This window comes from Antechinus flavipes, chromosome X (assembly GCF_016432865.1).
Source record: "Antechinus flavipes isolate AdamAnt ecotype Samford, QLD, Australia chromosome X, AdamAnt_v2, whole genome shotgun sequence".
Taxonomy (NCBI): Eukaryota; Metazoa; Chordata; class Mammalia; order Dasyuromorphia; family Dasyuridae; genus Antechinus; species Antechinus flavipes.
Window position 1 is genome coordinate 43,556,950 of NC_067404.1, and position 19,818 is coordinate 43,576,767.

Consider the following 19,818-nt stretch of genomic DNA (forward strand, 5'->3'; position numbering starts at 1 on the left):
TCTTTCTCCCATGGAGTGACATCTAGGCATCCCTTTCAGGTTCCCTCTCCTGATAAACAACCCTGAAGGGCAAGTTCTCTTTGGGAAAGAGCCTTAAATCCAATTCTTTCTGGGTCACTCTCTCTGGGAAATAAACCCTCCTCCTGTGAGAAAGGACGAGTTAAGGGTGTAAAGCCCTTCGGGTAGCTTGGATAGTATAATTGAATTGGACTTCCCATTGACATGTTGTAAGAATGATTGATTAATGGAGGGCCCTGATGTGTTTTTGGCCTTTAAGCATGTGACTGCATGTACCTTAAGCTCCACAGTCAGGGCTCGATGTCTCTCTCAAACACTGGGGTTTATTCCTCTCTGGTATTGGAACTTTGTAGGAGGCAATCCATTTCCAATCACCCAAATGAGGGCCTGCTTGCCTTTCCCAAACAGTAAACTCTGTTTGGGATTTGTAATCAGCTCTTAGCTTTGGAATGACCAAGTGATCTCTGGGCAGATAATCTGGATGACTTTCCCTATCTTGGGGCTATAACAGAGGTACACACATGTCCCAAACCCTAGGAAACCATATAAACATGAAAGCTATAGTCAGACTGACAAATCAGAAAAGTGTTTGCTAAGCAGGAATGGTACTAGCTCCTTTTGGGCCAATAGGATGCCATGGGATCCAACCTGGGCCTGAAGAGGAGCTTCCTCCAATATCCCCAACAAGGAAACATCCAGCTTCTGCTCAAAGAACCCCAATGAGAAGGAGCCCTTTGCTTTCCTGAGCACTTTGCACTTTGAAGTAGCCATCTTTCTTAAGAAATTGTTAAGAACTTCTTTCTTACACCAAGCTTAAATCAACCTCTCTGTAATTTCTGCTTGTTCTTCTAGTAGAATATAACTTGGCACCTACCTAGCACAGTCTCTGGCACATGCTGTTATGTTTTGGTCATTTCCAGTTATGTCTGACTCTTGGTGACCCCATTTGAGACTTTCTTGGCAAAGATACTGGAGTCATTTGCCATTTCCCTCTCCAGATTATTTTTCATCTGAGGAAACTGAGCCAAACAGGGTATGAAGCGACTCGCCCAGGGTCACATAGCTATGAAGTATCTGAGATTGGATTTGAACTCAGAAAGATGAGTGTTCCTGACTCTAGGCTTGGAGATCTATTCACTGCAGTGCCACCTAGGGGCCTGTAGGAAGTGCTTATATGACACATAGTAACTACTTAATAAATGCTTGTTGAATTTTCCTAATTTGCCCATATCAGGCCAAACTCAATAAGTCTAATCCCTTTTTCACAGCCTTTCAAATACTTGAAGCCAAGTCCCATGCCCTCCATAAATTTCCTTCTTCATATGACCTGGTTTTGAATTCTTTTACTATCCTCATGACCATCTTCTTAATTACTATCCTTCCTAAAATATTGAGCTGAATACACTACTAAGTGAAAAGAAGAAATTCATCTCCTCAAAATGTTGACTGCATGTTACTAGAGATACTTTTGAACCATGCTTCCCACATAACAAATTCCCCTCATAGAGGGCTTAACCTGTTCTCTCCTTGCATTTTGGATCTCCTTAATAATCTTTCCTATTAATCACATCAGTGACTATTGGGGGGTGGGAGTGAGAGAATCACAATTGATAATAGTTTTTTTTTTAATTCCTAAAATGATCATGTAAGCTGTATTATTTAAGGATCCAGTCAACTAGATGATGTTGCTATGAATAGAGCAGTCAACCTGGAGTCTGAAAGACTTGAGTTCAAATGTGGCCTCAGACACCTATTAGCTGCGTAACTCTTAGCAAGTTACTTCATCCTGTTTGCCTCAGTTTCCTCATCTGTACAATGGGCTGGAAAAGGAAATGGCAAACCACTCTACTATCTTTGCCAAGAAAACCTCAAACGGGGTCACAAAGCGTTGGCCATGACTGAAATGACTGAGCAATGACAACAAAGATTTAATGATCCGGCTTTAGTGTAGTTGGAAGAACATTGGATTTGTAATCAGAAAGCACTTAGCACAGTGCCTGGCACATGGTAGGCATTTGATAAATGTTTATTAATAGTTTATACTTGACATAAAAGTCTGATTTTGAATCCCAACTCTGCTACCTACTATATATATATATATGATCTTGTGAAAATCACTTCCTCTCCCTGGGCCTCTATAAAATAAGATAATTGGATTAAGTGCTTTATGAGGTCCCTTCCAGCCCCAAATCTGTGAGCTTATTTCAGATAACCATCTCATTCACTTATCTCAGTCTCAGTTTTTTTTCACCTCTATAAGGAGAATAATAATGGTTATACTACCCATCTTTTTTTTGCCAGGCTGTTGAGAGAATGTATGTAATGTTTTTGGTAAACTATAGAGTCCTATATTAATGCCATTCATTGATAATTATATGGAATATCATTCCATTTGTTTACTTTTTTGGAAACATTTCTTTTTCCCAGTACAGTGGTAAGTGTGCTTTTTGCAATCTAAATACCTGTCAAGTATTTTGAAGGGCTATCTGTTCAAGAGGGATTAGCTTTGTACCGCTCGACTCCAGAGGACAGAACTCTGAGCAATGATTTGGGCATGAAGTCAGGGGAAACTTCCCAATGATGGGGGTTATCCAAAAATGTAATGAACTCCCTATGAGATTAGTAAGTTTCCCCTCACTGGAGGTCTTCAAAGGCTGACTGGGACTGAGAAGTATATAACCACTTAGCAACTATGATGTAGAGCACTGTCAGTCAAACTCAAAACATCCTGGCCTCGTATTGACATAAAACCTCAGATTAACATTATCTAGGTTATATTGTATTTTTATTAATTTTGTTAAACATGCCCAAATTACAATTTTATCTTCAGGCCTTACTGAGTGTTTGCTGATTCTGACATCGCTGTTGCAGAAAAGATTCTTTTTCAAGTATGGGTTGAACCATTTGGCCACTAAAATCCCTCCCAATTCCAAAATTTGAGATTCTGTGGCACTTGTAAAGAAAGATCTCCTGAGCGATAGTTTTATGGTCCAAAGAACTCACAGGATCCATTGTTCTAGAACTCTACTTGTTATGCAAGAGCCAATGTTCACATTTCATATCATTCAGCCACTCCAAACAATATTACAATTCATTTAGAAGAACTTGTGGCCTAAAGGAGAGCAAGAAACCTTAAGTTAGTAAGAAGGAAAACACTTTCCCCTGTGTTATTCTGAAAAAAGCAACAGTCATAACCTGGATTGTTGTTATGGTTTGTCCAAAATAACCTTAGGGTGCTTGGCTTCAAAATAGTTCACATGAAGTTGTCCCAGGTTCCATGGTGTGGCTGCCCTCAGAACCTATTTTAGATGGCTATCCTCTTACTTAATTATCTCTCTGTGAAATGGCTCTAAAGAAAGCACTACCATGTATCTCACAGGTCTAGCAGACTTTGGAAATGGGAAAAATAGGGGTGGTAGGGGTGTCTAGTTTCATCCTTTAAGCCATGGTGGGGTTGGAAAAGTCCCTTCCAACTCTAATATTCCTATGCTGTTTTAAATATCTTCGAATGATTTCCTTCTGTACATAAGAAATATGACAGGCCTCTAAATTCACCATTTGACTCCCTCTTCAACAGAATTACTTTTGATTCAATTATAGTACCTATAGGTTGATTTGTATTATTTCAATATATGTAGAAGGTAAAGAGAGTAATGTAGCAGATTTACAATATTAAGTCCCAGAAACATTACAGATTCACCTAAATGAGATTTTATAATCCATTGAAAGAATTGGGGCAAAATCTTCATACAGGGAAAACCAAATCAATGAAAATGACCATCATCCAGTACCATTAAATGAACATCCTATAGCTATATCTGGGACACACCCCACAAATGAACAGTGGTACAGAACTGAATAGGAAGCAGAGAGCAGACGGCTTCTGGGAAATTATGCAGAGTTTTTAATTACTCCAAGCTTCTTGATGGAACAAAGATCCATCTTTTTAACAACAATATTATTCCAGTGATGATATATAGCTGTGAGCAATGGAATACTACCCTGTCCAAAGAATTAAAGCTGTAGATCATGAGAAGGGCAATGGAGAGATCTATAGTGGGCATGAGCGCAATTTTGAGTTGATATTAGAGTTGAGGAATGATAGAGAAGTTATGGGATGGATGTCATTAGGGAGATGTGCAACTGGGAAAAAACATAAAGAAAAGTAAAGGACAACTGACAGACTATTCACATTGTCTACTACCATCCCTTAGATATTAGAAGAAAGCAAAGAAGGCCCTTAGTACATGAGTCATTGTCACAAAGTTATGGAGAGATGATAGCTAGCATTTGTATAGTACTTTAAGTTCTGAAGATGCTTAAATATGTTTTCTAATTCTTCTAATGAAACTGCTAGATAGATGCTAATATCACACCCATTTTACAGGTGAGGAAACTGAGGCAGAGAGCAGTTAAGTAACTTTCCCAGGGTTACACAACTAGTAGGTGAATGAGGCAAAATTCAAAGTCAGGTCTTCTTGGTTCCAGGCTGATAGTTTAGATAATTATTAGCAAGTGAAGAAGACCTATTCTTCCACAATCAGTTTCATAAAATAGTCCTTCCTTAATCCAGTGGTGTAGTGCAAAAATGTTAGTATTCGTATTGCCCATAACCTACAAACACAAAATCAAAATGTTGTTATAGACTTATGGTATAATTAGAGATATATTTATATTGACTTACAGTTATAGACTTCTACGGTCCCTATTATGACCTTAAAGTATACAGTTTTGTTGGCAAAACAAGATTTGATTTTTTTTCTTTATTAAAGCTTTTTATTCAAAATAGATGAATGGACAATCCTTCACCATTGGCCCTTGCAAAACCGTGTGTTCCAATTTTCCCTCCCTTTCCCCACGCCCTCTCCTAGATGGCAAGTAGTCCAATATATGTTAAACATGGCAGAAATATATGTTAAATCTAATATATGCATACATATACAATTATCTTGCCACACAAGAAAAATCAAATTAAACAAGTTAACAAAAAAAGAGAGAGAGAAGCAAAATAAAATACAAGCAAACAACAAAAAGAGTGAAAATGCTATGTTGTGGTCCACACTCAGTTCCCACAGTCCTCTCCCTGGGTATAGATGGCTCTCTTCATCACTGAACAATTGAAACTGATTTGAATCACCTCATTGTCGAAGAGAGCCATGCCCATCAGAATTAATCATCATATAATCTTCTTGTTGTCATGTATGATGATCTCCTGGTTCTGCTCCCTTCATTCAGCATCAGTTCATGTAAGCATCTCCAGGCCTCTCTGAAATCCTCCTGCTGGTCATTTCTTACAGAACAATAATATTTCATTATGTACCATAACTTATTCAGCCATCCTCCAACTGATGGGCATGCACTCAGTTTCTGGTTTCTGGCCACTACAAAGAGGGCTGCCACAAACATTCTTGCACATATGGGTATCTTTCCCTCCTTTAAGATCCCTTTGGGATATGAGCCCAGTAGTAGCACTGCTGGATCAAAGGGTATGCCCAGTTTGATAACTTTTTGAGCATAATTCCAAATTGCTCTCCACAATGGCTGGATCCATTCACAGTTCCAGCAACAATGCATCAGTGTCCCAGTTTTCCCACATCCCCTCCAACATTTGTCATTATCTTTTCCTGTCATCTTAGCCAATCTGAGAGGTGTGTAGTGGTATCTCAGAGTTGTCTTAATTTGCATTTCTCTGATCAACAATGATTTGGAACACCTTTTTATATGGCTAGAAATAGTTTCAATTTCTCCATCTGAAAATTGTTCATATTCTTTGACCATTTAAGATTTGATATTTTCAAAATGGCAAGTAAACATTTGGAACATCATTGGTAGAATCATGCCAGAGCTCAGCACAGAGAGAGTGGTGCCTTAGACAGGCAAAAGGACACAGGAAGGAATTAGTAGCAGTAGTGGTGGTGGTGGTGGTGGTGGTGGTAGTAGTAGTAGTAGTAATAACTCGCCTTTATATAGCACCCACAATGCACCAGTAAAGTGCTAAACACTTTACAAATTGCTTTATTTGATCCTCACAATCCTGGGAAGTAAGTGCTGTTAATGCTCCCATTTTACAGATGGGGAACTTACTTAAGTTCACACTGTTAATAAGTATCTGAGGCAGGATTTGAATTTGTCTCCCTGACTCTAGGTGGTGTTCTATCCATTGCCTCTCGGTAAGCTATGAGCTCAAGGGAGTCAATCAGCCTTGCCATCGCTCACAAACTTTTTTGTTTTCTTTCTTCAATGTTGTCCAGATACTCTTTTCCTTTCTTTTCAATGACTCCTGCCTTCCTATAGAATTCCTTCTCTTGCAGTGAATAAGTATTGTCCTGTCAAACAAAACAGCTGGGGTTCACCATCTCTCTTCTGAGAGTTGTCTCTCCAAATGAGGGCAGCTCTGCTTATTATAGTAGTCATACCAGAGAATTTTCTTTGCCCTAGTAGCCGCAGGAGAAAGGACCCACCTCCCCTTCTATGCTCCAGCACTAGGTCACATAGACTTCTCCCAGCTCTTCACTCTGAAGTGCATATAGAGTCCCAGGAGGCAAGACCATCTTCCCTAAAGGTCCACAGTTCTCCTCTTCAGAGATGGGTAATTTCAGCTCCCAGGTAACGGGCTCTTTCCAATATGTTTTAATATCCTATCCAAGGTCATGGCAAATGTAAAAGCAAAAGCAGTTACTCCTACCCCATTTCTTTACAGCTAGTCTGATGGAGTTCTCAATTGTCGACTTTTGACTTTGAGGCAAGTCATTTCCCTGCTTTGGGCTCCAGTTTTCTCATCTCTAAAAACAAAGGGGAGGCACAGTAAATTAAGGGTTAGAAACCATGTAAGGGAAAAGTTAGAGTGTAACTTTTTGAAGAACTCTATTGAGGATATGTGCATGTATATACATAGTATAGAAAGCAACAGTGGTATTGTGGGAAAAGCCTTGACTTTGTTAACAGGACCTCTGAATCTCAGTTTCTTGTACAGTTCATCTGTAGCATGGGAAAAATAACTGTAATGGTTCCTTCAGAGTGTGCTTTTAATAGTCACATGAGATGCTGGGGATCATTATTCTAGTCATTTCAGTTGGCATCCCTGGAGTGAATGACTCCCCCCATATCTAATCAGTCACTAAGTCTTGGGGCATAACCACTCCAGAGAGTGTGGCCAGAGAGAGAAAAGACCGGTGGATGAAGAATGGTTATTGCTCAGAATATGAAATGCATTTTGACGGATAATACATAGAGCTTATCCAACAGTCTGTGGATCTGGGACAGACAGTACAGAAGTGCAGTGAGCTGGACCTAGAATGAAACATGAAGAAAGGGGAATAATGGACTGCATTGCCTTCAGGAAGTTGAAAAGCTCCTTCCGTGACTCCCTATTTTCTCCCAGAAACAAAGACCCATCTTTTAAATATCAAATTTTTACCAATGTTACTATATGACCAAGAGAGAAGAAATTTATGGAAAATTGAAAATGACTATCACGCAGAGGTAATGTAGGGTGTGTGTGTGTGTGTGTGTGTGTGTGTGTGTGTGTGTGTGTGTATGCGTGCGTGTTGGGAAGGAAGCCCGTTTTCATGCAGGCTATACCAGATGTCCAATACAGAACTTTGAAAAAACAAATGTAAATGGTGTTGTCAAGGAAATATAACATAGGAAGAAAAGATGCTCTGATCATGTGACGAGGGTGAGGAATGATAGAAAGCTAGCCAGAATGCTCCACTAATATCTTTACTCCAGTTTTGGGCTCCAGTTTTCTCATCTCTAAAAACAAAGGGGAGGTACAGTAAATTAGGGGTTAGAAACCATGTAAGGGAAAAGTTAGAGTGTAATTTTTTGAAGAACTCTATTGAGGATATGTGCATGTATATACATAGTATAGAAAGCAACAGTGGTATTGTGGGAAAAGCCTTGACTTTGTTAACAGGACCTCTGAATCTCAGTTTTTTGTACAGTTCATCTGTAGCATGGGAAAAATAACTGTAATGGTTCCTTCAGAGTGTGCTTTTAATAGTCACATGAGATGCTGGGGATCATTATTCTAGTCATTTCAGTTTGGCATCCCTGGAGTGAATGACTCCCCCCATATCTAATCAGTCACTAAGTCTTGGGGCATAACCACTCCAGAGAGTGTGGCCAAAGAGAGAAAAGAACCAAACTCAAGAAAAATTGAGGAAGGCCTTCAGCCTCTTGGGTGAACTACGTCTGATGAAATTATGGGAGGATGTGGACAAGAATCAGCCACTTAGGGCAGACATGGATAGTAGGTTATGATCTAAATAAGCCATTGGAAAGAACATCCAAATGGATAAGATCTTAGATCCATTTGAGTATATTAATATGCTTTGTATTTGGCATTCTGTAAACAACACAGATTATATTGTATTGTGTTGTCTACCCCAATATAGTCAGAGTTAGAGGCAGATCCCATCCTCAAGGAACATACGATCTACTGGGAGAAGACAATACATAAAAAGAAGATGAAAAACTGAGGGAAGACCGTAGAGGGAGAGAGAAGGTTAAAGGGCATCTGGACATGATGAAGACTTGAAATCTGAATGGGAAATGATTACTCATGAGAATTCCTTGGGTACCTCTTCTTAAATAATGGAGGATCTGGGAGAAAGGAGTCCATCCATACTCCATTCCTTCCCCCTGAGGGGAAGGAGAAACCTCAGGGATAGAGTAATGAATTATAAGTTTTCAGGTTGAGTTCATCCTACAGATTGATGATGAAATCCAAAAAAGTAACTGGATAGGAAGGGAGGAGGAGAGTTCCCTGGGTAGTGTTGAATGGTAGATCTCAGGTATCCATTACCACCTTTTCCAACCAGAGGGAGAAAAGGAAGGAGGGCCCCCTAGCCTTACCACTTATTGGATCACCTTAGAGATGTCATTTTTTCCTCTCTGGCTTCAGTTTCTTCCTTTGTAAAATAAGTTAGATTAGATAATCTTTCAATTCTTTCCCAGACGCTATGCTCTTATTATTGTGCCAGTTCTATCTTTATCCCTTTCTACCTGTGAGTTCTGGGCCCATGTTTTGATCTCTAAAATGAGACTAAAACATGGATCAAAGGGATCAGATTTGTTGGTGAGCTAGAAAATTACACAGATGTCAGCTATTAATAATATCCCATTGGTGCCAGAAATTTTATACTGACCATATCTGCACTATGTTTTTATTATTTTATTTAAATTATACAACTTCATACAATAGGATAAAAAGTCCAAATTTCTATTGTCTCAGGAGACACTTATTATAAATGCATATGTGGCCTGGGAATTAGAGGTAGATCCCAGAAGGGACACCTAAGGTTTCTGTTATCACATTAGGATGATGAGTTGATGAGATTATCTCCTTTGCTACTTTAGAAGTCAGAAGAACCTTTTGTTATTTGTCCTTTGTTCTGTGGCTGTGACATCAGGGAGTTGATGCTGTGACTTGCAAATGAATTGGACTTGTGAGGGAGGGCTGGGCAAGGTCACAGGCCTCACTTTCCCCTCCGGAGCCAGCTGGGGCTAGTAGCTAGATGTAGATCAGGACAACTGGAGATGACCCTGGATGCAGTGGGAGACCTTGATCTTTTTTAAACTAAGGTATTCAACAGGTTTCAGGCAGGGCCTATTCAGCTCTGATAAACTATGGGGCAAACGAGAAGAGAGTTAGGAAGAAGAAAGCATGGTAATAGCAATCCCTGAGGAGGTGAGTGTGTTGAATGTGGGCAATGACTAAGAGGAGATCCCTTGTAGGGCCTCTTTTTTGGAACTAAGGAAGGTAAGGGGGATAAATGATGGAGACCATTAATTTTGAGCTATAGTGGCCCCTAAAGGCTTATATACTATAAATTCTTTAATTTATAGTATAAAAGGACCAGGATTCACATTACCCAACCCATTTATGGGTTGATGAAATGAGTTGACCTACAAGTAAAGATGAATGAATGAATGAATGATGCCAGAAAAGTCAAGTGTATGTGCCTAGATGCCCATGCCATTCCAGGTACAAGTTGCCATCACCAAGGGAACACATAGTCCCCTCCATCTCGGATAATTTGAAATATTCCAAGGTTAAATCTGTTGTATTTGCAAGACATTTTAGTTCCTTTCTCTCCACTCTCACCCCTTCGCCCTATCCATAAGCAGTTTTGGGGGGAAATTGCACAACATTTTTTCAGTGTTCCAGACCCAATGGCCATTTCTGATCCAGCGCCCTCTTGAAGGATGGGGCAAGGAAACAGTTTTGCTGGGCTTATGGGCAGCCTCCTGTGAAACAGTGACATCTAGTGGCTATTCTTGGAAAAACAAACCCAGGCTGAACATGTTGATTCTTGCAGTGCTGGGGACAGTATCCTCCCCTGTGTGGACACATGGAGGAGGGCCAGAAACCTTTTACTGTATTCCAGACTTCCCAAGAGCCAAATGGGTACAGATGTTTAACAAAGTCTTTGAATATAACTGTTTTAAGAAACCTTTCGATGAAATTAACCTGTCTATCTAACCTATAAACATGACAGTTATAGAAAGATGATCCCCCAGAATTGATATGGTTAGAAAGCTTATTAACCTAATTTAAAATTAGATAATGGAATATTTGCAGTTGATACTTTGAATATCTGTTACCATGAATTGTTATTTATTAGCTATAATTATCACTACCTGTTTCTATATATTATACATATATGTGGGAAAATCCTGGGCCAAGGCACTCCAGGCTGACCTTCATTTTCCCCACCTATTAAATGAAGCCTTTGGCCTGGATAGTCCCTAAGGTCCCCTCCAGCTTTAATGATCTGTGTTTCTAAAATCATTCAAATTACTAGGCTAAACAGAGAGTATACTTTTTTGTAAGTACTCTTTATCATTGTCCCAGGTCCTGCAAATTTTAATGCAGTCTAGAATTTTGCGTCTCTTCTGACCCCTTGTCTGCCCAAAAGGCATCTCATCCTCAGAGTTTTTACTGCATCATCATCTCTCTCAGTCCTATTAACTGACACCTGAATGAGGCAAGGGATGTTCAGGGAGGAGTGACAAGCGAGCTTCTCCACATGCTTGGATGTTCAGTTCAGCAAATGTTTATTAAGCACTTCTATTAGATAAGATAATACACCTGAAGGTAGGAGGACAGATGTAGTTAGACTATATGGCCTCTGAGATCCATTCCAGCTCTAGAACTATACTCCTATGATTCAGTGGAATAGATTCCTAAATTGAATGGGTTGGAGAATGGAGGAAGGCATGAAGGAGAGAAATAGAAGGCATAATATTAGAGGTATTGCATGGTACAAAGGACATTTGGATTTGGAGTTAAAGGACCTGTGTTTGAATCCCAACTTTGCTGTCTTCCCTATATAAACTTGGGCAATCCACTCAAAACCCCAAGTCTCAGTTTCTTCATCTACAAGATGAAGTAGTTGGACTTGACCTCTAAGGTCCCTTCTTGCTTGAAATCTATAACCCTAATTCACAAACACAGAAAGGTCCCAGTTCCTGGAAAAGTATTCTCTTGGCAATCACATTCTCTGGGATTTGATTTGCATGTCTGCTAAACACAAGTCCTGTAAATCTGCTTTCTGCTTTTTTGTAGGAACTTTTACTATATCACCATTCTTCGTGACCCTGTATCCCGGTATTTGAGTGAATGGAGACACGTTCAGAGAGGAGCAACGTGGAAAGCCTCTTTGCATGTCTGTGATGGAAGGTCTCCTACTATCGAAGAGCTCCCCAGCTGTTACACGGGAGACGACTGGTCTGGCTGTTCTCTTAAGGAGTTTATGGACTGTCCCTACAATTTAGCCAATAATCGCCAAGTCCGCATGCTTTCTGATCTGAGTCTGGTTGGCTGTTACAATCTGTCCGTGATGCCAGAAGAGCAGAGGAACAAGGTCCTTCTTGACAGTGCCAAAGAGAACCTGAAATGTATGGCTTTTTTTGGACTCACTGAGTTTCAAAGGAAGACTCAGTATCTGTTTGAGAAAACCTTCAATATGAACTTCATCTCGCCCTTTACACAGTATAACAACACGAGAGCATCCAGCGTGGAAATAGATCAGCAGACCCAAAAGCGGATTGAAGCCCTCAACTTTTTAGATATGGAATTGTACGAGTATGCAAAAGATCTTTTCCTGCAAAGATATCAGTTTACAAGACAGAAAGATCATCAGGAAGCTCGACGGAAGCGTCAAGAGCAACGAAAAATTCTGAAGACCAGGCATGCTCACAAGCGCGATCAAACCGACAACGCGACTTCCGATTACGTAGAGGATGTCGAAAAATGGCGGTAATCAGGAAGGGAAACCTCGTCTTGAACCCCAAAGTACCCAACGAAGACAAAATTTTTAGAAAGTGAAACACTCCAAACATATTCTTCTTCCCTAAATGGGGAAGCAAAAACCGTTCAAATGTTGCCTCTGCAGATGCCTTTCAATTTCATGTTATACCATGCGTGGGTAAAACAATCTTAATGTGTAATTAAATTTGGGACTACTTATGAAATCAAAATGCCAAACCAGACTCACCAGAAATTGATGCTTAGATATTTCAAGGAGTCCTTAAATTAGTTATGGATACAAAATGAAAAGACAAAATGTGATCCTTTAACCTATGCCTAAGAATTGGTGTTTAAATTATTCATGATGTGACTCAATCTTGGACACAAATATCTTTCCAGTGATAAGCGTGAATGTAAGAACAAAATCAATAAATAAAAGGGAACATCTTTTTTTTTTCATTTTTTAAAAGACTATTTGAATAGAACACCAACTACTAGTGACATTTGCCAAACTAAAGAAAATTCTAAATTTATGGAAATTTGATAGATGTCAATCTTGGTTTCTAAACTCAAAAAAGAAGTCCAATAAAGAAATATTCAAAATATCCAAATGTTTCTACCCACAGTTATTAAAGACTTTAAAACTTGGATGTCTCTCATACTAAGAAAAAAAAAAAAGAAGAAGAAAAAGAAGATCAACAACAACAAAACAAATGCTGTTTTGCTGAACTCCAATGTAAAGAACGGAAGACCAACATTTTTAGGGCACTGTAATTTCAAGCATTCTGTAACGGTTTGAATCTCACTCCCCATTCAGGAAAGGTTTCTTCATATTGTGCTCATTTCTATTTGACCACCTGTCATCTTTCCATGTTAAATACAAGCTACTGCCTATGGTTCAAGATACCGGATTCCAATCGGGACTTTCATTTGATGAAATCATCATATTACTGTGTATATAGTGCTGCCCTTCTCTCCAAGCTCGTGAATCAGTCCAGAACAGTGGCTGACATTTTTCATCATCGAATGGAAATAAATTGAAACTTGACACATTTGTTTTTAGTGCATTTTACTGTACCACATCCAATTGGACTAGCTATTTCTTGAGTATTAGTTATGTATATTAGTAGAGTCCTGGCGGCAGAGCAACGTGTCCATTATTCAAGGACCAGCTGAGCCGAGTTTGAAGAGGTTCATCACCAGATTCGGCCACCAGGGGATGATTTCTTTTTTCAGCCACAGAAACATGCTAAGATGAGCTGCTAAGTCAAGGGAGGTTTATAATCTGTGTTGGTGAAGGAGTCGCAGCACTGATGAAATCATGCATCCTTGAAGTGAAGTCATCCTTTTTAGTGGTCACAGATCCTGATAACCATAAAACTATAAAATGTTTTCATGTGTGTGAGCAGATCTATACTTATACAGTAGCATGAAAGACTATACCTTCGGTACTTTGGGCAGCCTGAAAAGAAGTGTCCTGCAGCTGAGCTTAAAGTGAATACAAATCAAAGGTCTTGGAGACCACATGACTAGAGAAAAATATTTGGATGATATACATTTCTATGCCCCCCCCAAAAAAAAACAAGGAAGATATTGGTGTGAATCGAGTGAGGTCCTAAGTTTTCTATATTATCAAGTATTTGTATTTGTTGGAATTTTCTCTTTTACAAGCTTTGTTATGCTTTTAAAGACTTATGCTGGCTGACTAACCCTCTTGTTATTGATATTGGAGAGTAATGGATATCTGTATTTTCAGTGGGTTTCATACTCATGGGGAGGGGGATGACTAGAAGGTAATAAGACTGAGGGTTTAACAAACAGATCAGAACCTCTGAATGAATATTGTTCTTCACAGAAGGCCCCTTGGAAGGGGTGTATTCAGTAATTCCAAAGAGGTTTGCCAGCATTTACAGCATTATTCTGGATCACCTCCATGGTGGCAAATCATTTGTCTTTGGAGGGTGGAGTTAATTGTTGGAAACAGCCAAATGTCATTGACAATCGAGTCTGGGGAATAAGACAAATGATCGACCTGGGGAAGAATGATTTCAACCCTCCTCCCCCCAAAAAAGTATAGCTCTAAAGCAGTGAGATGGATTTTCTCTTTCTAATAGCAGTTCCCAAAGAGAAGTCCCATAAATAGGCTCAGCACTGACTGCTACACACGTGTAGCTTTCCAAGGGGACTGCTTGCAAGGGGCAACACTCACTGAATGCTAGGTGGTGTAGTGGAAAATAGCCCTAAATTTGTAATCAGAGGGTCTGGATTCAAATTCCAGCTCTGTTTCCTAGCTATGGGAGGCAGTGTGGTACAGTGGGCAGACCACTCACTCTGGGCTCAGAGTTCAAGTCCCACCTGTATAAACTCCCTGGGCCTCAGTTTTCTCCTCTGTAAAACAAACAAAATGAGCAAGATGGCTTCTGAGGTCTCTTCTAGTTCAAGATCTATGTATGATCATACAATCTGGGGATCTTTTCCTCTTTGGGCCTCAGTTTCCCCCTCTAAAATAAAGGGGGTTGGAGGAGATTAAGTATGAGGCCCACCCCAATTCTAAACCATCTGACTCATTTGATTGTGTAAGTTTGGGTCTATTTATTTCCATCAGTCTTGTTATTTTCTGGTCACCACATGTCCACTTCTTGCTTGCGCTATCTATTTTCATCAGTGATATTCTGTCAAAAAAGTTTCAACAAGAAGCAGAAAATTGGCTTTAAACTTCCTTTCTATTGCTTTGTGCTCGTGTCAGCATAGCTAAAAGGCTCTGTTATATGTGATATAGTATTGCAGTCCCGGGATGCTGAGAACTGACCGATGGGGAGAGTGGACCAAAATGAAACCCACTCAGAAGTCAAAGGAAGATGTTGAATGGATAGAGCAAGCATCACTTCCTGTATGGTGAGAATTTTCCCATGAAGATTTCACATACCAGGATGGTGGTATCTTGCCTGTGTGGGAGTCCTTGAAAATGAAAATGTTTGCTTTGAAAAGAGAGAAGCAAGGTCATAAACGGGACAAAACTTGAGCCTGTTGCTAAGGATGTGTATTGTGTTAATGCTGTGGTGTGCATGGTTTATAACGATTTGATATGTTTTCTTTGTCTAGCCTGTTTATTGTATATATGGGGATGTCTGAATATGAGGATACAGGTTTATCATCATCATAGAAATCCTCTTGGTTTTCCTTGTAGACATCCATCCAGTTATGTAGATTTACAAACCATTCCAATGATTTTGATGGTGTAACGTAATAATAGAAGTGAAATAAAATTTAACTGCAGTCTTGGATGTCATTATTTTGGGGGGTTTTGACTGCTAAAACTGCGGCACCACAAATTATCAAAGACTTCTCTCGAGCAATGCCATTTTTCAACTTTCCAGCAAGACACCATCTTCATCCTCATCATCTCAGGTCTATTGGGATGGAAACCAGAGATTGTCTCATTCAGACCCCTTCATTTTACAGAGGAGGAAATCAAAATCCGGTGAGGGGAATATCCCCAGATTTGTGATTTCATTGATGAGGAAAGCTTCTGACGTATTCGTGCCACTAATGGAGATCACCAATTTGCCCATTACTCATAGTCTTTAAGGATTGCTTAGAGCATTAAGAAATTAAAGAACTTATTTGGAGTTCATACTTATTAGCTAATATGTATCAGGCAGATTTTCCTGACCCCAAAGTCAGCCTTCAGTCCTCTCCATCATCCTTCCTTCCATAATGCTTTGCATTCATATAGTGCTTTAAAGCTTGCCAAGCACTTTACATCCATTATATTTCATATGATCTCTGGGCTCAAATGCAGTCTTTGCGGCTTACTCTGACTTTGAATAAATCAATGGCCTCAGTTTCCCCATCTGTAAGTTGCAAATTTGAATCAAATGATCTAAAATCTATCTTCTAAATCCACTAAGCTGTGTAGGTGCAACAGGTATTATTATTCCCATATTACAGAGGAAGAAACGGTCCCAGAGTAATCAAACGACTTGTCTGAGGTCACACCTCTCAGTGTCAGGAAAAGGATTCCAAAGCAGGTCTTCTCTGGGTCCAAGTCCATTATTTTCTCCTCTGTACTGCATTGCCTCTAGGTATAAAAGTGGGGCAGCCCATTTTCCCCTTCATGGGCTCATGCCTCTTTTAACTGTTTACATCCTCCAACATAGTATTTCATCTTACTGATTGACAGAGATGCTCATGAAAGATGGAGTTTGTCCAGAATAGCCAGTTCAAAATAAAATCCTCTTTCCTATTCAAGGGGATACAGAAAGAAATAAAAATATCTTTGCCATTCCTTCTACCCACAGAGATGAAAGTGAATCCTTGTTAGAAAGGACTTCACATAGCGTGTAGTTAACCAGCCAGTTCCCAAAGAAGAGTCTCCATCACAGCTAACAGTCACACAGATTCTTTTGAAAATCTCTAGTGACAGGAACTACAGCCTAAGGCTTTGTATTCTAATTTGGGACAACTCTAGTTCATCAGATCATAGATAAAGAGGCAGAAGGAACTTTAGATGTCATTCAGTACATCCCTTCATTTTACAGATGAGGAAACTGAGATCTGCACAGGCTAATGACTTGCCCAAAGTCACATACCCACTTAGTGACCGTACCAGATTTTGAAATTTTTAGTACACTTCCTATTGGATTGAACCTAAATCTGCCTCTCAGTCTCTAAGACCATTACATTTTTTTCTATTGAATTTTTCTGTTCTTTTTTTCCATTGAAGTTTTCAGGTTCAGGCTTATCTTCTAAGAAGATTCTGAAGAAAATATTGTTTTCAATTCCCTAAATCAAAAAAGGAAGAAAGAGACACACACATACACACACACACACACACACACACACACACACACACTCACACACACAGAGACAGACAGAGACAGAGACAGAGACAGAAAAAAAAAAGAAAGAAAGTGAGAGAGAAGGAAGGAAGGAAGAGAAAGTGAGAGAAAGAAAAAGAAAAGAAGGAAGAGAAAGAAAAAGAAAGAGAAAAGGAGAAATAAATGAAGGAAGGAAGATAGGAAGGAAGGGAGAAGGAAAGAAAAAAGAGAGAGAAAGAAAGAAAGAAAATCTTCTATAATTCCTGTTTGACCACAAACTTTGTAAAGAAATTTTGATTACAAGGTTTTGACAGTTCATCAAAGATTGAATGGAGGACCTGATATTGATATCCTGAATCATTCAATAATAAGACAAAAGTGACTAGTTTCTGTATTCAGGGAGTATGCAGTCTATTCAAAGAAATTAATATGTACATGTATGAGAAACAAGCATTTATTAAGCATCAATTGTGTCCCAGGCTCTGTGCTAAACATTTTATGAATATCTCATTTGATCTTCACAACAACCCTGAGAAGGAGGTGATATTTTGATATATATGTAGGCATACACACACACACACACACACACACACACATATATATACACACACACATGTACATATTTATATAGATGCACGATGATTTTAGGGAGAAAGCACTAACAATTTCATAAGGAAGGCAACAACTGAACTAAGTGTTGATAGAAAATTAAGGATACTAAAAGATGGAGTTAAGGATGAACTACATGGGGAAGCTGCAATGCAAAGGCATGGAGGTGGGAAATGGAGCTCTCTGAGGAACAGTAAGAAGAACATTTTGGCTAAATCTTTGTGTGTGTGTGTGTGTGTGTGTGTGTGTGTGTGTGTGTGTGTGTGTGTAGAAGTAATGTGTAATAAACCTAGAAAGTTCAGTTGAGTCCTCATTAAAATGCATTTTAAATGCCAAAGAAGAATTTCTATTTGGTCCCAGAGGTAAGAGAGAGCCACTCATGCTCATGGAATAGAAAATAACATGGTCAGTCCTGAGTCTTAAGATACACTGTTAGCACTACCTTTATGGAGGACTAATACGGGGGAAGAGATAAAGCAGAGATACCAATTAGGAGCCTATTACAGTAGTCTAGGCTAGAAGTAATAAGGTGCTGAATATAAATGGTGCCTATATAACTAACGAGACGAGGACATATCTGAGAGATTATAGAGGTAGAAACAAGATTTGGAAACTAAATATGTGGGGGGAAAGTTAAAAGTCAAGCGTGAAACTGAAGCTATATAACTTGGTGACTAGAAGGATGATGCCTTGAACAGAAATTGGAAAGTTCAGTAGGAGAAAAAGTGTAGGGGAAAGATGGGTTCCATTTGGACATGTTGGGTTTTAGGTGCCTACAGACATCTCAGTTGAAATGTCTAATAAGCAATTGGCAGATTGACTCAGGAAAGAAACTAGTACTTGATAAATGGAGTTGTCATCAATCAATTGAGGTTACAAGTACAAAACAATGTAAGCTCATGAATTAATTTGCAAGCAATAAAAATAAGAGTTACAGAATAAACATACAATTATATACTGAATAGATATACCCCAAGTAACATGATTAGAGTAAGCAGAATCTTTTCCTTTCTCAAATTAAGGGATTAAATTAGATGGTTTCTAAGGTTCCTCCCAACTCTAAATCCTGTGATCTATTCATCAGGTTTATGAAAAAAACTCAATACTAGACAAAACAATGTTACAAGGGACAGTTAATTCCAGAGGAACAATGTTTCTGCAGGCACAGAAAATGGTAAGCCAACAGCAGTGGAGTTAACACCTCTGAAGCTGGAGCCCTAATCTGGATGGTAACTGACCATCTGCTTGGCAACCACACAAGTGGCACCATGATAAGGTTTCATGATGTTACCCGAGCATTGATAATCAAAGGACCATTATGATCACATAAGCCTGTTAGATATAACACCAAGTTCTGAATCGTGTTGTATAAATGAGATTAGAGGGGACATACAGGTGTTCCTCTTAAAAAATCAAATGACAGAGACCTTGTGTGTTTCACAATACTAAAACCCCCCAAATAATTGCCATCTTCATAAGAGCAGCTAAAGGACTAAGAAAATGATTGAACGTATTTATAAAAATACATTAAATAAATACACAAAACAAATTTATAAAAATAAGAGGAAAAACGTCTATAAAACTAATCAGAAAAATTCTACCATTATATACAGAGTTCTATACCCCTGGTCCCACACCTTAGCAAAGAAGTAAGGGAAGGTATCTTCTCATATCTTTTCTTGGGAGCCAAACTTGATCACTATAATTTTGCAACATTCAGTTTCAATTACTTTATTATTGCTGTTCTTTCCATGTCCATCATTCTGGTCCTTTGGTATAACATTTTTTGGTTCTACATTCTTTCTTTAGCATCAGCTCAGTCCAGTTTCCCCATGCTTCTCTGTATACATCCTATCCATTGTTTCTGACAGCACAGTACTATTCCATTGCATTTATATACTGTGGCTTCTTCTTTCTTTCTTTTTTTTTAATTGCCTGAAGCCCAGAGTGGACACTATCACATAGGGCTGACTTCCTAGTGCTCACTTAGAATCCAGCTAATTGGTTTTTTACAGTATATCTAATATGAATGAACACAAATCTAAGTCACATTTGACCAAAGAATCATTTATAAAGTTAACAAATTAAATCACAGTCCTCTGACTGCTATGA

General features: G+C 39.0%; 1 protein-coding gene across 2 annotated transcripts in view; it reads left to right on the forward strand.

Annotated features, from left to right (window-relative positions):
* Positions 1 to 15,553, forward strand: part of HS6ST2 (heparan sulfate 6-O-sulfotransferase 2) — a 278,257-nt gene extending 262,704 nt beyond the window's left edge. For both annotated transcript variants that reach the window (XM_051968698.1, XM_051968699.1), the window contains one exon: positions 11,594 to 15,553. In XM_051968698.1, the coding sequence (XP_051824658.1) occupies positions 11,594 to 12,290 (697 nt within the window). In that variant the 3' untranslated portion in view covers positions 12,291 to 15,553. The remainder of the gene's footprint in view (positions 1 to 11,593) is intronic.
* Positions 15,554 to 19,818: the final 4,265 nt, after the last annotated feature.